The sequence below is a fragment of the Eubalaena glacialis genome, chromosome 14, assembly GCF_028564815.1.
Source record: "Eubalaena glacialis isolate mEubGla1 chromosome 14, mEubGla1.1.hap2.+ XY, whole genome shotgun sequence".
NCBI classification, from domain to species: Eukaryota; Metazoa; Chordata; class Mammalia; order Artiodactyla; family Balaenidae; genus Eubalaena; species Eubalaena glacialis.
Window position 1 is genome coordinate 22,822,164 of NC_083729.1, and position 13,256 is coordinate 22,835,419.

The following is a 13,256-nucleotide window of genomic DNA, read 5'->3' on the forward strand; positions in this document are numbered from 1 at the left end:
CCTGCCCTCCCAAGAGGGCTCCAGAAGTGTGGCCCAGTTCTACAGACTGAATGGCTGTCATTGGAGCTGAGTTGTTAAGGACAGGCAGGTCCTTTGAAGGGAAGCAACAGCAGGCTGGGTGTTGGGAATGTGGGTACAGCATCACCTGTCAGCACCACAGACACTGTCTTCTAGGAGTCCTGAGAGAGAAAATTGGTGTCAGAACATGTGAAAATAATACTACTGACGACAGCTAATATGTCCTAGGCACTTTCTATGTACTGGGCACAATTCCAAGCATCCCTATGTACTGGGCACAATTCCAAGCATCAAAAATTAGTATCGAGCAAGTATATATTGAGTACTTATGATGTGTCAGGCATTGTTCTAGGTCCAAGGAATATAATCAAGGACAAAACAGACACAAATGCCTGCCCTCATGGCGCTTACATTCTAGGCAAGGGAGACAAACAATACACAAATACATTTTAGATTATGGAAGATCACAATAAAACAATCTATTTTGTTTCTATGTGTGGGATGTTAATATTCTACAGAGATGCATTTAAGTCCAGGCTCTCCCACCCAGTTTTCTATTCTGAAGAAAACGTTTATACCTTTTATTACTCTGAGTTTGAACCAACAAGCTTTGGAGAAAACCTAACCTTCTTTCTTCCCTCCCTGAAAAACGAATATGGGTGGGTTTGGCCTTTTTCTGGATCCACGGGTTCCCTTTCGTTGGTGGAAGGGGGTGTCTGGCAGGCAGCTGGGGTCTCCCCAGGACAGGATCTGCAGCCATCCCTGGCTGGGCTGCTCACACCTTGCATCTTTTCCAGCCTCCAGACTCAGGGACGGATGACCTGGAGAAGCAAGAATGGTAATTGTCCTGGAACCACAGAGCAACAGAGTTGAGAGGAGCCTCAGAGCTGATCCGCACTCATCTCCCTGCTTCATTGGCAGGGACACCCGAGGGCCAGGGAGGAGACACCTGCTCCAGGCTCGCTTAGGAGCAGGCGGCAGAGGGGGGACCAGAATGCAGCCTCCTGCCTCTGTGGCCAACACTCCCCGTGCCCAGGAATCCCCCGAATAAGGGGAATAAGGGAGGAAAAGTGGGAAGGCCGAATGTGGGATTCTTGCTTCCTTCCTCCACTCTCCTTGCTCTGCTCTGGAGGAAGCTAGCAGGGTTGGACCAGGGTCAGGCTCATTCAACACGGGGTCTGCATCCTCTTCCAACTTTGGACCAGACTAACGGGGGCAGGGAGGAGGGTCCAGACCTGCTCACCCCCTTTTGGTGACTCCATTGCCATCTGAGGTGTGTCTCTGTCTCCAGGAAGGATAAACCAGAGCCAGAGCAACGCTAAGCCAATGCTTGTTATGAAAGAGACCACAGCAGTTGGGGGCAAGGGTTGGTAGGCGACAAATGCAGTCTGAGGCTTATATGCTTGCTTCTACTTGCAGGACTGAAAGCAAGGAACCACAGGCGTGCATGGGAGTGGTGACCGGTGAGTTCTGTGTTTTCATGGCCAGAATCCAGATTGTCCCTGCCCCTCCCGACGCAGCAGCATTTTGGTTAGTGAAGAGGATGTACCCTATTGGCCACCTCGGGGCAGAGCCTGAGGAAAGGGGGAGGCATTCTGAGAGGACAGATAGGGAGCCAGGGTATGAAAAGACACATTCCCTGAAAGGAGGGCATGAGAAACGTATCTGAGGGTCCCTGAGCAAAGAGACTCCAGGAGACATTGGGATAAGCTTCGGAGACATGGGAAAGGGGTCGGGGGGTGGCTGGACCAGAGTCCTGAGGCTCCTTCTGCCCCAGGACCCCAGGGCTGGACTTACAGCACTTCATTTGGGAACCTGTCCACCATTCACTGCCTCCACCCCCTAACCCCCCATCACACCAAGGAGAAGACCCAGCTCTAATTTGCAGTTTATTTCATTTTGTAGTAATTCCCTTACTTACAAAATAAATATCTCAATTGGATTCAGGAAAATGAAATGAGAAGAATGAAAACCAACTGTAATCCTGCTATCTAGACATAATCACTGTTAACATTTTGGCCTTTTTATATATGAATGTGCTTAAGAATTATGCTATCTCTAACCTGTTTTTTTTTTCACTTAATATCAGAGGTCCCTTACAAGTAGATTAAGTCATCCCGGAACCCCTGAGTCCCTTAACGCCGGCTGAAGTAGCCTGGTGGATAGAGTCACCTATGCTTGGTGCTCACAAGTCAAGAGCAGGGACACCGCTTTTCACTCCATAATTAGAGTGAGGAGACTCGGGCGACAATGCAGACGCTCTACTGAGCAGAGCGTGAGGACGAGTGCGGTAGCTGGTATCCTGTCAGTCAGCCAGTGAATTTCACCGAGGGCCTGGAATTATGAGGCTCCCTGCAAGGCTAGGGATAAACAAGGTACTGGTCCTGCCTTCAGCCCTCGCCATCCAGCAGGAGAGGCTGAGGCCTGGTATGCAGCCCTCCAGGATCTGATTGACAGGTGAGAGGATACTGATGGCCCAAGTGGTAGGAGGGTCCGCATCTGCTGCCTGCACAGTGTCAGCTCCCTTCAAAGGCAGCCCCTCTAAAGCCGCCTCCTGGATTCCGTTCCCACAAAGCCCCAGGCACTCGCAGATGGGGGCAAAACGCAAGGGGGACTGGGGTGGGGCGATGCAACCTCCCTGCCGTGACACTCTCCCCCTCTGCCCTCGCCTCTCTGGGGAGCATGGCGCAGCCTAACTGCTCCTGACAGCACTATTTTTAGCGGTCCTCTGGCTGTCAGCTCTGGGACGAGTTTTCTGCGTGTTCCCCGGAGATCTCCCACCCTGCTGTCACTCTCAGGAGGAGGGAGGGTGGCGGGAAGGCAGCCTGCCCGGGTCCCCGTCCCAGCACACTCTCCCTAATAAGTCAGTAGCGCAGGACAGTGACGAGCTTTGGTGTCCGAGAGCTCAGGCTCAGATCCCAGCCACCTCAGGCAGCCCTGAGACCTCGGGAAGCTAGCTTGGCTTCCCCCAGCCTCAGGTTTCCTTCACACACACCTGAGTGCTTAGCACTTGGCCTGGCCTAGCACCTGACGAATGCTCATTTTTTTCAGCTCCGTTTACTTCTAGGGGCCTGCTACGAGGTTGACCTCACAGCCCGAGGCAGGTCATGCTTCGGAACAGGGGCAATGACCCTGCTACCTCACCCCAAAGGGGGTCAGTCTTTACAGGTGACCTCTGCATGCCGAGACCACAGCCTCAAACCAGCTCTCTCTTTAGTCCTTTCAGATGTCATCAGACACTTCAATCCATCTGTCCTGAGGCCCGTCTGCAGCCCTGGGAAGGGAGTGGTACCCCATAACAGTGCTGAGTAAGCTCTTTTTCTGACTCTTTGCAGGGTTGTGCACTCCTGTCAGTCCTGGGTTTCTAGATGGGAGGATTTGGGGTGGGGGGCTGGAAGAGTCAGAGGCTTAAAACTAGAGATCAGTGTTAAAGCCGAAACTTATCTCCTGCACTGATTTTAGTCTGCTTGATGGGCCTAACTTAAAAAATCAGGTCAGTGTCTGCCCTCCAGAACCCAGGAGCGGTGTAGCGCAGCCTCCCGCTCAGAGACTGGCATGTGGGCTGAGGCAAGGGGCAAGCTTCCGGCCCTCACCAGAGTTGTATTTCACTGATTTTTCTCTCTGCTTCCCTCCCTCTGTGCAGAGACTTGTGGATTCAGGCAAAAGAGCTGGTGAGGAACATGAAAGAGAACCAGGTAAGAATCCATCCGACTCTGTTGGGGGCCATCTGCGTTTGCTGAGAGGCAATCAGGCAGCTGACGCCCCGGGGCCATCATGCCCTGAACTCGGCAACCGGTGTGGCCTGGGCCCTCCAAGACTGCCTTTCCCCTGGTGATTCTCTGGGGGCCAGTAAAATCCAGGGCCACTTCTCATGTTCCCAGTATGGTCCTGCCGAAAGTCAGCAGGTGGGCTAAATAAATTCTTGCTCAGCGAGGTGGTTGAGGGCTTGGGTTCCAGAGGGGGACCAGTTTGAGTTTGAATCCTGAATTTCCACCTATTAGCTGTGTGATGTTGGGTAAGGCGCTTAACCTCTCTTAGCCTCAGTTTTCCCACTTATGAAATGGGAGTAATAGGGGCCTGCAGCACAGGGCTTAGGGTGGATTCAATGAGGTGTTGGATGTGCCTGGCACAGAGGCAGTGCTCAGTGCAAGCCTGCAGCTGTCATGGTCACTGAAGTGGCCATTGCTGTCGTTATTAATTACCATACCCATTTTAGTTCTTGGGTGGAGGCTTCTGTAACATACATGCTGGGGCCCTGGTCCCCACTCTTTTAGCAGATCAGACACTCTTTACTCAGAAACTCACATATGGGCTTGTAATTAGCCACCTCTAATCTTTTGTGCTCTCCTTATGAAAAAGTATCAAATCAAGGCAAGCCTTGCTACCAAGCTGGCTCTAACCAGGGTCTCAGCCTGGACCACTGGAACCAAGGGAAAAACCACTGTTAAGGCCAGTCATGCATTCATTCAAGAGTTCAGGCATTCAAGCCAGGTCATTCCAGGTCATGCAAGGACAAGGACAATTACAGGAGTGACGCCGTAAAACGTTGGTTTCCTCCTCACAAGAGACTTCCTGAATTTCTGGAATGGTCGTAACTTTCTGGAAAATGGCTAGGAGGTCTTGAATCCAATCCTGCAATTTTACAGATGAGGAAACCGAAGTCCCAAAAAGTCTTGTGACCCGTCCAAGTTCACTCAGCAAGTTAAGAACTAAAATCTAAAGTGCCTCATTCATATCCAATGCTCCTCAAGTACACCATGCTGCCTCTTAAAACACAGAAGTTTATTTTTTGTTCCACATAACACATGTTCATTAGAGAAAGATCAGAAAACACAAACAGAAGAATATTAAAATCATCCTTAAACATGATGCCCAGAGAGAATTACTGTTCCCAACTTGGTGTACATTCCCTTCCACATTTTTTTCAAGCACGTTTATCTGTATATATTTTATAAAATAGGGACGTTACTAGATGTAGAAATTTTTATAATCTGCTTTTCTCAGTATCATATTTCCCATGACAATAATTATGTTTTCCAGCATCGTTTTAAAAACTACATGGTGTTTTGTCTTATGAGCATTCCACAACTTACACAGCAGTCCTCTGTTTTAGACATTTATATTGTTTCCAATTTTTGACTCTTATGAACAAGGCTTGGATCGAATGGTAAGCCCTTTAAAAAAAAAAAAAAAAAGGTTTTGATAAATTTTGCCAAACTGCCTTGTAGAGCAGTTTATACCACTTTAAATTCCCACCATATACATCTCCTTTTGGGGAAAAAAAATCCATACATATGGTTTTATGGGGGTGGGTGTATGAAATGGAAAGACATGCAAAGAAAGCAGTTCTTTTGGCTTCAGGTTTCACCACCATCTCTTTTTGATGCTATTGTCCTTTCTTCCAGCAACTTGACTTTCAGAATGACTGGAAGCTCATCAGTGTGTTCTTCAGTAACACTAGCCAGTGTCACCTGTGTCCCTCCGCCCAACAGGTAAACCACAGGCTGGGAGGCAGAGGGATTGCAGATGCTGGGGTGGGTGCAGAAGGAACTAAACCTGCCTGATCTACATCTGGCAGGCTGGGCCTGATGGCATCTGTTTCAGAGTTAGGGCAGGCAGGCAGGTAGAGAGACAGATATCTAAGGGCTCAAGGAAACATATTGAGGGAGAGGTATTTTTAACTTACCATCCTTACCATTCAGGAAAAGGAAACCATGGTATAGATAAGCTGAGTCAATGATCATTCTGCAACTGAGGAAAATCCGCTTCCTAGTTAAAAAACCATTTTGCCTCTTTTAACTCTGATTTCATTTGAATGCTGAACTTAGGAAATAAAACAGTACTTTTGATAACACCTCTTGAACTCTAGTTCACCGTGAACTCTAGTTTTAGTGGGAAGTTGTCTAGTTGTTTATTAGGTAGACTATATCTTCCAGGCTCTTTGGCGTTGCCAGGAGTGGGATATGAAACATGTGACTTTTAAAATATTTATGTGGGTGACTGACTATGACTTAAGTCTTTATTGACGAGTGTCCAGGTTAGGATCAATTGAAAGTGAGAGGGTTGCTTAGAGGCCTAGGCTATGGTGACATAAATGGCACACAGATGACTCTTCTGGAGCCTGAAGCCTGACTGCCACCAAGCTGGCCCTGCCACTTACGGCAGTTCAATTACCTGCCCACTGTCCTTTCAGCAGCCTTCCAGGACCTCCACCAGGCCATGGCACAGACAAGGGTGAAGTTTCTTGAGATGCTGTCCTCTTCTTTTCTGTGCCCCTCTCCCAAATACGTACTCTTGCCTTCCTCCAAATGCCCCATGACTCCTGCTCCACCACCAAAACCCCCTCCCTTTAGTGATGTTAGGCCCTGGGAGAATGCTGACAGAAGCCCACCTTCCCTGATCAGCTCTTGTTAAACAATATTCCTGCAGATCTCCTGGGTTTGTGGCATATAGATCTTGAAGCTTATTCTACTTCACCTCTGTTTTCTCCCATACCAAGTGAAATTTCCATGCCCTGTTTATTCTCTGCACCACCCCCTGCACTTTGGCCATTACGCACACCAACATTTACTCATGAATTTACACATTCATGCATTGAAATGCTCAAACAAGCATTTAGGCATTGCTGCATTCCTCTATATATCCACTCATCCATCCATCCATGCATCCATTCATCCATCCATAAGTTATCTGTTCATGCATAAATTCATTCTCTCTTCTTACATGCAGGCACACATTATAGTATTTATGATGAGTTTGTTCATGCTAGCATTTGTTTGATTTTTTAATATTTGAATATATTCATTGATACTTACACTCATTCATGATTTCTTCCATATATTTTATCTTGTGTTCAAGCATTCCTATGTGAATTCTTGCATTCTTTCGTGTATTTATTCCTTCAATACATTACATGCATTCTTGAATACATACATGATGTATTCCTGTGTGCATGTGTCCATTTATGCATTATTTATTTTTATTAAATTTTAGTTACACAAGCAATGCACAGATGCTTTCTTCTTTTAAAAATGAAACATTATAGTTAAAGCTAAAATACCCTTTAGCCACCACCTCCAATCCTCTCTCTCTTTTTATTTCCAAACTTTTTGCATATCTGTAAATCCTAGTATTCCTTTATGTGTGTGTATATAAGAGAGAGATTTAACATAAATAGTATTATATCGTATGTACTACTGAACAATTTTTTTTCACTAATCAAGTGTTTTTGAGATCCAGTCATGTTGATACATATGAATTGAGTTTATTCCTGTTACTTGCTAAATAGTATCCCACTGTGTACATTTACTACATTTTATTTCACTGTTTCTGTATTGATGGCCATTTAGGTGTTTCTAGTTTTCCACTAATATAAACAATCTTGTTCATTTACTTGAACGTGGTGGTTTTCTAAATACAGTGATTATATTTCATTGTATTCAATTACAATGTAATTTATTATATTTCAGATTATAGATTGAAGTATATTAGTGGGTCAAAAATCAGTTTAAAAGATTACAACCAAAAATTATAAAAAAAGAAAAAGACTAGAATCAACTATAAAATATTAGAGTTCATTTCATGTAGTAAGGTAAGTGTTGGTTCGTGATTATTTTTGCTTCATTTATATATAGATATGTGTGTACTGGGTTGTGATGTGAAACATATCTCACACTGTGGGTCATGATCAAAGCAGTTTGAAGAAAGTGCCTTGAGTAGATTCGTAAACATAGAATTGCTGGTCATCAGATACATACACTTTAAGTCTTAAAGGACTGCCTAATTGCCCTCCAAAGGAGCTAAACACCTTTATATTCTAATATCCTGGGACCAATCCCAACATATAAGGGGCTTTTCCACGCCACCAAGCAATTCTCAGACACCGGCTGGGTGTCCTACAATTCAGCTCAATTCTGACATGATCTACCTGGAGACAGCATCAGATCCCACAGGTTAGGAGCTCAGTCCCACAAGACTGTCCCCACCCCCCATTTCGGATGCCAATTCCAAGTCCAAGTTGTCACCTGAGCTTCTGCCCAACTGGCTATAGATTGGAGGTTCCAACAAGCCCCTCCTTGAGTTCAATTAATTTTCTAGAGTGGCTCACAGAACCCAGGGAAACATTTTACTTACTAGGTTCTTGGCTTATTATAAAAGGATATAATTCAGGAACAGCCAGATGGAAGAATGCATAGTGCAAGGTATGGGGAAAGAGCGAGAAGCTTCCATGCTCTCTCCAGGTGGGCTACTCTCCCAGCACCTCCAGGTGGTCACCAACGGGCAAGCTCTCTGAACCCATCCTTTTGCGCTTTTATGGAGCTTCGTTACATAGTAGTCAGGATTGACTAAATCATTGGCCAACGGCAATTGATTCAACTTCCAGCCCCAGGTTGGTTGGCGGTCGTGGGCAGGGGGACTGAAAATTCCAACTCTCTGATCCCAGGGTTGGTTCTCCCGGCAACCAGCCCCCATCCTTAGGTGTAGTCCCAAAGTCACCTCATTAACATAGCAAAATACACTTTTATGCTCTCATCACTTAGGAAATTCCAATGGTTTATGAGCTCTGTGTCGTAAAAGGGGACAAAGACCAAATATATACCTCGTATTACAAATCACAATATCACATATTCTCACCAGTGTCTGAGCACACCCATTCCCTACAACCTTTCCAACACTTGTTGTTATCAAAGCTAATGATTTTTTGTCAGTATGTGAAATTCCCTCAGGATCTAGTCATGTTGATACATATGGATTAGGTTTATTCACACTTAGAACCTCACACTTTTAATTGGTTGTAAACATATGACAAATGTTCATGCTTCACTCCTGATTTCTAAATGACTACATACCAGTGACTTAATCTCTGTAAACTGAACTCCCTGTAGCAATGTTTACTAGCATCCACTCAAATTCCCACTGTATTGCATTTTTCCTTCCGTCTTGATTTTCCTTTTGCACAAAGACCACCAAGGCTTTGGAGCCTAGAATAAATCCCACCTCCACTTCCATTTCCCCCAAAGGACATTGTGGCTCATGGTTCTGGCTCTCAGCCTCCTTGGCCTGGGCGGGCTGGTTCCTCCCTTCACTCCTGCACTCTTGCTTCTGCAGCCCAGACCCACCCCTCACCTCCTAGTCGTCCTGGTGGTGCTTCTGGCCCCAGCTAACCGGGATCCCCCATCTGAGAAGCTCTTACACAGCACTTTTGCATCCCCAAAGCACATCCCAGGCATGGCCTCTCCCTCAGGAGTTGTTCTGCAGAGTCCCAGGGGCCGGAGGAGGTGCTCTGAGACTGTGGGCTCCAGGCTTCCACCCGACCTCACAGAGCAGCTCTGCCTTTAACTGCGGCATACCTATGTCAGGTTTCCTGAAATAGTTCATATGAGAAAAAGGTATTTTATTGATAAGAAGAAATGTTAAACTCCGGTCCTGCCCTACTTAGGACCTGGAATTTTCCTCCCCTAAGAGACCTTTGGGCTCCTTTCATGGGGAATAGACAAGGGTTTGTGTCCACACTTGTTCTTTAGGGATTTCTTAAGACCAAAGTCATAAGAGAGTAAGACCAGGAACCACTCATTAGGCAGTGATGGTGCTTCTTCAGGGCTGCTATAGTGGATGCAGCAATTCAAAGGCAGGTGCTTCAGAGGTAACTGGTAACCTGGCTCATAGCAGTGACACAGGGATGCTTTTAGGGTCTGGACTCTTGCTTACTGCTCTCCAGTTAAAGTCTAGTTATATGGAGTAAGAACAAAATTGCAAGAAGAGAAAAAATAAAGGAAAAGAAAAACAAAAACAAAGTCTGACACTGCAAAAATTTGTTACGGAATCAAGTTTGTTTGCCCCATGCATGACAGGCCAAATGCTGGGACACCGAGGTTTGCAGAAAGAAAGGATTTATTCACCAGGCAGCCAAGTGAGGAGATGCGAGAACAAATCTCAAATCCACCTCGGGATATTTATGGGATAAAGAAACAGGGCAGTCCGAGGCATGGGGAATGTGGGGGATAGGTGACTGGAGAGAAGAAAAAGGTGAGGTAATCGTTCTGAGCAGGTGCAACTAAGCTACATGCTTCTTCAAGGGACACATGCTTCTTCAAGGGATGCATGTTCAGAAAATGGTAGTGTTAGCATGTTCTGAAGGTGGAGTTCTGGGCCCTCTGACGTCAGAAGGTCACTGATGGGACACTCAACACACGCCCAGTTGGAGGTCTCAACCAGTCTTGTCCAGTTGGAGCTCGAGCCAGTGAACAGCTGACTCCAAGTTCCTGAAACACAACTTGGGCAAACATCTTATTGTTTAGGCTATGGAATGCTTGGAGGACATGCAAGTTTTTATAAAAACAATTAAAGGGAGCTTGATCAGTGAAGGCATGTTACAGTTCATTGTTTATTAAGCAAGTTGTAGTTTAAGGTATCTAATGGATGACAACACTTGGTTTCAAAAATATACCCATTTATTCGTTGCAGATGCCTTTAGAAACAGGTGTCAACATTTTGGAGGACACGCTGGCAGTATGACTCAAGAAACCTAAAAGTGTTTGTGTCTTTTGACTGAATAATCTTACTTCTTGGAATAAATCCCAGATAAATAACTTGGTAGAAAAAGTTAAGTCTGGTTGCAGGCACATGTTTGATAACAGAGCATTCTTCTGATTCTGGGGGCAAAATATGGAAATGTGTAAGTTCTTTTGAAGAAATAAGCTTTTTCCTGACTTCGAGTTATGGAGGAGTTTATCATGTGTGACCTTATAGGTAAGGGACATTTTATAGGAGCAGCATGTCTTCCACTAAGGAACAGGGACAGTTGGTGCCCCAAGTACAACCATTCAATACCTGGAAAGCCTAGGTGGGCCCTGATTCACTCTGTAGCAGTGAATCGGCACCTTGACTAAGAGTTTCTAAATCAGGGTTTGCAGTCCGAGGAGACCCATACAGGGATTCCCCGAGGGAAGAGCGATGCCCTGAATATGATACAGGCAGTGAGGACCTTTCTAGACAAAGTTCCTATGACTCTTAAGAAGGGAAAGTGTGATGCTTAATGTCATGCTCAGGGAGAGAAAAAATGAGACAGAAGGCTTTATTGCTGGCTATGGCAGCAGAGTGGGCTGGACTGGCTTCCAGAGGACAGCCTCGCACCAAAGCAGGGACACAGGAGCGGGAGGCTGCCCTCCACGCAGTCCCAGCCCGACTGATTGCCAGCTGTCTCCAGAGTCACCGCCTGTGTCCCCCCTAGGAAACAGAATGGCTGCTAGGCCTGCTTTGTCTTCCTGTCTGAGCCAAGTCGCCTCAGGGGACAGCAGGTTTGCAGGCAGCTTAGGAATCTGTCTTGTTGCAAAGTTTATTTTTGTTTTTTTTTGTTTTTACACTGAAAAGGTAAACCAGGGTCATTTTTTGAAGTGCTCTCATTTGTTTATTTTCATTACCTGCAAGGAATTGGGTGGGAAGAAGGTGTCTTTAAATACTCAGTGACAGGAGCCCTTTTCTTAGGGCAGATGTGAGTGCCATCTGATAGGGTCTGATAAGAGTGCCATGTGGAAGTTTTGAGGTTCATCTGGGTCCTTAAATCCAAGCGTTCCCCCTTTGGACCTGATTTTCTTCAGATCAAAGTGATTCCATCAGTCTTTGGGAATAAATCTGGTCTCATATCCCTCATGTGAGCTTTAGAATTGCCTTGACCTTGGGTTTGCCCTTCCCTGACACAGAACTTCTCATTTGGGAGAGTTTACTTTTTTCCTGGTGGGTGATGTGTTGGGGAAGTCAGAGAATGGACAAAAAATCCCAGGAAGCTCTGGGAACTCTACACTTGTGTGTGGGAAACTGGGGTCTAGATGGGGCTTTTGTTACTATCATCTCTGTCGAGGGGGGATGGGGGGTTGGGGAGGGGAAGGGACAGGCCAGCGTGAGCCGGGGCATCTTTGCCCCGTGTCCCCCGTCCCCAGCCACACTCAGAACATTTCTCCTTCCACAGGAAAGACACGTGGCGAGCAGCATGGACCAGCTGACGAGAATGCTGGACCACCTGTACCAGGAGGTGAGGTTGGCAGCCCCCTCAGCTTGGTGGGACCACGCACCCGGGGCTCCCTCATGGGCACCTGCAGCAGCCCGGAGAAGCTGCCCTTCTGTGGGTTGGTGGGACAGGTTCTGGTTTCTTTCGAATAGCCTCCACCGGGATGGGGAAATGGACTCCCAGGAGAGAGACCAAGACCCCAGGGAAAGGGAAGTCTCTGGAGTGCTTTTGATGAAAACATGTGTCACAGATAGAGCTCTTCACTCTTGCAAAGGATATTACTAAGAGGGCCCCCTGGGGAAGAGGGAGGATACAGCCCTGTTCCTCCCTGGGGTCTCTGTGACCCACTCTTTCCTGAGGCCCGGCTCTGACTGTGTCTGGGGCAGTGATGGCCTGGAGCCTGGAGGGACCTTGAGAACTCTCAAGGCTTCCCTAAGTGCCTAGGGTGAGCACTGCAGGTCCTGGAAATCCCAGGGGAGCTCTGGGTTCTCACCTCCCCCGTCTTTCCCTAGGGAGGAAGAGGGTCCACAGTCCCATTACCACTGGCTCTTGCTGCCCTGTGTTGGGGAGGTGCCCTGCCCACCATGAGGGGCGGTGAATGACACATTTCTGGATGGCACAGCCGACAGGGCTGACAGCTTTGAACTGACCCCAACCAACCATGTCCCAAAGGGCCTGCCTGTTTAACCAAGGAGAGTCCCGTTGTGCTCAACCAGGCCCCAAACTAGGCTCAAACCAGGGGTTCCAGAGAGGCCGCAGGGCAGCGACAGCGACTTTGCAAATGCTCATCTTGCCCCTCGTATCCCCCTAGGTCCCCAAAGCATTTGTGAACCTGGTGGATCTCTCCGAGGCTCTGAGGGGCTCGCACTGGCATCAGGGGACTCCGCTCAGGTAAAAAGGGAAGTGAAAAGGGACCAGCATTTGTCGACTGGTGCCACGTGCCAGGCACTGCGTGGGGCACTTCACGTGCATCAACTGATCCAAGGGGTGGAGTCGGAGAGAGACAAAGCGACGTGTATGAGATCACACAGCCAGCGGGGGCAGAGTCAGGCTGCGGAAGGGGCCCTCTGCCGCATTGTTTGGGGACTGAGTTAAAGGACGAAATATGCAGCCTGGTTGACTAGTGACAGGTGCCCTACCCCCACCAGAGTGACTTGAGAGTTTAAAAAACAGCTTGGGCAAAACAGCTATAAGCCAAGAAGTATTACTTCCAGAAATTGGAAAGACAATTTAG

The 13,256-nt window shown here is 47.1% G+C and overlaps 1 protein-coding gene across 1 annotated transcript in view; it reads left to right on the forward strand.

The window, feature by feature from the left end:
- PLB1 (phospholipase B1) overlaps nucleotides 1-13,256 on the forward strand; it is a 98,708-nt gene that overhangs the window by 1,128 nt on the left and 84,324 nt on the right. The window contains exons 2-8 of the mRNA XM_061168710.1: nucleotides 816-856; nucleotides 1,438-1,481; nucleotides 3,236-3,326; nucleotides 3,662-3,713; nucleotides 5,424-5,510; nucleotides 11,984-12,046; nucleotides 12,834-12,913. Of these exons, the coding sequence (XP_061024693.1) occupies nucleotides 1,466-1,481; nucleotides 3,236-3,326; nucleotides 3,662-3,713; nucleotides 5,424-5,510; nucleotides 11,984-12,046; nucleotides 12,834-12,913 (389 nt within the window). The 5' untranslated portion in view covers nucleotides 816-856; nucleotides 1,438-1,465. The remainder of the gene's footprint in view (nucleotides 1-815; nucleotides 857-1,437; nucleotides 1,482-3,235; nucleotides 3,327-3,661; nucleotides 3,714-5,423; nucleotides 5,511-11,983; nucleotides 12,047-12,833; nucleotides 12,914-13,256) is intronic.